Source organism: Elephas maximus, chromosome 3, assembly GCF_024166365.1.
Source record: "Elephas maximus indicus isolate mEleMax1 chromosome 3, mEleMax1 primary haplotype, whole genome shotgun sequence".
Classification (NCBI taxonomy): domain Eukaryota; kingdom Metazoa; phylum Chordata; class Mammalia; order Proboscidea; family Elephantidae; genus Elephas; species Elephas maximus.
This window is the reverse complement of record NC_064821.1, coordinates 15,802,141-15,805,779: the sequence shown is the minus strand read 5'-3', so window position 1 is coordinate 15,805,779 and position 3,639 is coordinate 15,802,141. Positions and strand designations below refer to the sequence as shown.

Here is a 3,639-nt window from a genome sequence, read left to right as displayed (position 1 = left end):
TCCTTGTTATCTTAATGAAGCCATACCAGTATAAAACCAAAAAAAAAAAACCCATTGCTGTGGAGTTGATTCCTAGGGACCCTGTAGGACAGAGTAGAACTGCTCCATAGGGTTTCCAAGGAGCACCAGGTGGATTGGAACTGCTGGCCTTCTGGTTAGCAGCCATAGCTCTTAACAACTATGCCACCAGGGTTTGGGTGTCCTAAACCTAATCATCTCCGAGATATTAAAAAAGCAGATTAGACACAGAAGCGAGCACAAACCTGGGAAAGTAGATATAACCAAGGAACACCCAGGCTACCGACAAGGAAGAAATCGATATGGCTGAGACCTTTATTTGGACTTTTAGCCTCCAGAATTCTGAGAAAACAAATTTCTGTTCTTTAAAGTCACGCATTGATGGTATTTTTGTTACAGCAGCACTAAGAAACTAAGATACAGAGGAATGATATATTTTAGTTTCAACAGTTCGAACATTATGGACACTCTAATGATTTTAATGATACTAATAAAGTGCTGAGATCCATTTTGTCTGTGTTATCTTCTCTTTCCATATCAGCATAGGGTGTGTCCTAAATCTAATCACCTCTGAGATGTAAAATGAATAGATTAGACACAGAAGCGAGCACAAACCTGGGAAGACAGAAGTAACCAAGAAACACCCAGGCTACCAACAAGGAAGGAATCCATACAGCTGACTAAGAGCTTAAAGTCTGAGGCACTTAAGTTTGTGGAAAGCTATGGTTTACAGCTAGAGCCCTGACCCCATCTTGAGATTTGATATAGAATCCAAAAATCCACTTTACCACTTGTTAAGTTACTCCTTTAATGCTCGCTTGACATGACAAAGGCTTACCTAAAGTACAGGCCAGAATCTGTCTTGGCCTCTTGACCATTGTCTGGAACTTAGTTCCACTTTAAAATATGTTTTACAGTTTGTTCTTACTAAAACTTGGAATATTCTGCTAAAGTATTAACCATCAGATACATTTGTTAACTCATTGTGGTTTCTTTGCTAAAGCTACTTAACATGTTTTAGTATATTCATAGTTTCTCCTGTAATTCCTACCAACATGTAACTTCTACTGTAACTGTTTAACATGTATGCAGAGTGTGATTATTACAATATTCCTTAATTTTCCTGTGTTTAACATGGCTTAGTTCCTCTTTTGACCCTTAAAAAATGCTTGTGTGATGGTTTTTCTCCAGACTACTTCATTTCATTTTGTACCAGATAGTTCCCTAATCGCAATGTGTTCGGCCTTAATAAACCTCTTGGCTTTTAAAATTTCAGACAAGTGTCCAAGTCATTTTGCTTGTTCACATGGCCAAGACCTCTATTTGGATTTTTAACCTCCAGAACTGTGAGAAAATAAATTTCTGTTCTTTAAAGCCACCGATTAGTGGTATTTTTGTTACAGCAGCACTAAGAAACTGAGACACAGAGTAATGGTATATTTTAAGGTTTCAAGAACTCAAAGCAAGAAAACATTATGGATGCTCCAATCATACTAACAAAGTACAGAGCTCCATTTCGTCTGTGCTAACTTCTCTTTCTTTTCTTAATGTTTTTCAGGACATTCTTCTTGGCCTCTCACTTTCTCTGCCTCACTAGCGAGCCTGTCTGCAATCCGTGCTATTGCCAACCTCTCCCTTGCTGTCTTCACTTTCCTCTCCTGTTTCCTAATATCTTCATCGGTTACCAGAAATGGTTTGCAGAGGAGCTGTGAGATATCAAGACCTGCTCCTGGGGTCATCTTCGCCAAGTCTGAAGATGGGCCAGGGGTGGGCATGGAGATGGAGTGCAGATCACCAGCAAGAGCCTGTGGCAGGGATTCACCTGTGTAACTAGATACAATTTTTTGCAAGGCTTTGGCAAGATCCAGAGTACTTAAAAGTTCCCCTGCACTGCTGTAGGCCTGGAGTCCCTGCAGTCTCTTCTGCCAACAGACCTGCTGGGGCTTGTCTAAGTTCTCCTCCCATTGATGGCACCTGACCTCACTGCCAGGATGGGAAGTAATTCTAGTAACCGGTCTCTTGAATATGTAACTGGACATCCTCAAAGGAATTGCGATGCTTAAACCAGGTTTTGGCTTGGCTTGGGTTACGTAATCACGTTGCTTCCTTTGTGAAGTCTTGACCATCATACTTCTTTTCCTTTTATCCTATAAATCATGAAATTGGATCAAAATGTAATTGAAGCCTACCTCCTGTGGGCAATTATCTTGGCTCATTTGGACTTCTACCCTTCTCTCCTAGGGATAAGTATGACCTACATGCTGGGGCATCATCAAGCAATCAAGGGAATGAGTCAAGAACAAAAAGCTCAAAATCAATATTCTGGGCCTTATCCAGATCGTTTCTCCTACACCATTTTGTAAAACTCCCTTCTTGCTTGAGTATGATTTTTTTTTTCCTTTTTGTCCTTGTCACTCTCACCTGCACAAGTCCTGATATTTCTACTTGTGACGCAAGGTCCCCTGTCTTTATCTAAGTCCTAAATCATGCCATTCTTCTGTGCTATTTTACTAGTCATTTGGTTAACCCATTCACCACTTTGTTTTCATAGCTCCTTTAGAGCCTAAATATTAAATGGTGAAATTATCAGTTGCCCTATCCTTAGTCATTCACACCCATACCCCAGATGCTTTCATTCAACCCAAGTGCTCATGCTCAAGAATAATTCAGAAAACTTAACTCAAGACAAATTTCTGAGTTACAGCTTTTTTAACCCACACCATAGATACCTGTTCCTCAAGATCAAAGTTAAAGCAGCCCGTGATATCCTTAGCTTAATTTCTTCCTTCTTCTCCCAATTTCTATCCATACTGGATACCATGGTCCATAAACTCAATCAATTCCTTGGAATAGCCCCAAATTCCTTATCTTTCATCATATCTGCCATATAAAACTTCAAACCTGGAAGATTCCAGTTATCTGCCACGCTATGTTTACTGTTGGTCTTACGATAACCACTGAAGAAAAAGCACACAACATAATATTTTGGTACCACCATAAACAAAAGGGGAGGGTCATCAAAAAAGAGGAAGAACCTCAACGAGATGGATTGACATAGTCCCTGCAACAATGGGTTCAAGAATAACAATTGTGAGGATGGAGCAGGACTGGGCAGTGTTCCCTTCTGTTGTACATAGTGTCACCATGAGTTGGAACCAATTCGATGGCACTTAACAACAACAACTTAAGTACAAAATCATCCGCATCAACTGGGAACCATTTATGACGCTCGGAAATTTTACTTTCACTTTATTTGTTGGCGTATTTATTTGAGAGACTAAATGAACAAATGGACAATGGCCAGACCATATAAAAACAGAACTCTGACCTACTGTCTGCTCAACCAGCCTAGGATGTCAAGCCACTATCTGCAGCTATCAGTCCAGGAAGCCAAACAACAATCTCTGTAACAATGGGGCCAAAATGGCCAGAGCTGGATGAGTAACTTACAGCTTCCTTAAATTTGGTCCCTGCTTCCAACTTGGAACCAATCAGAGAAAGCCAAATATACCCTCCTAAACAATCAATATAAAATGCACTGCTTGTAGTTAGCCTACTTCCAGTTTCCCCATGCCAACAACTTTCAGACAGGGCATACCTGAAGCCTTCCCTTGTTTCCAC

General features: G+C 40.4%; 1 protein-coding gene across 1 annotated transcript; it reads right to left on the bottom strand.

Moving 5' to 3' along the window:
- Positions 1-1,562: 1,562 nt before the first annotated feature.
- Positions 1,563-2,144, bottom strand: MBD3L1 (methyl-CpG binding domain protein 3 like 1). Its single transcript, XM_049875243.1, has one exon. It carries the CDS (start codon positions 2,142-2,144, stop codon positions 1,563-1,565), a length of 582 nt encoding a protein of 193 aa, XP_049731200.1.
- Positions 2,145-3,639: the final 1,495 nt, after the last annotated feature.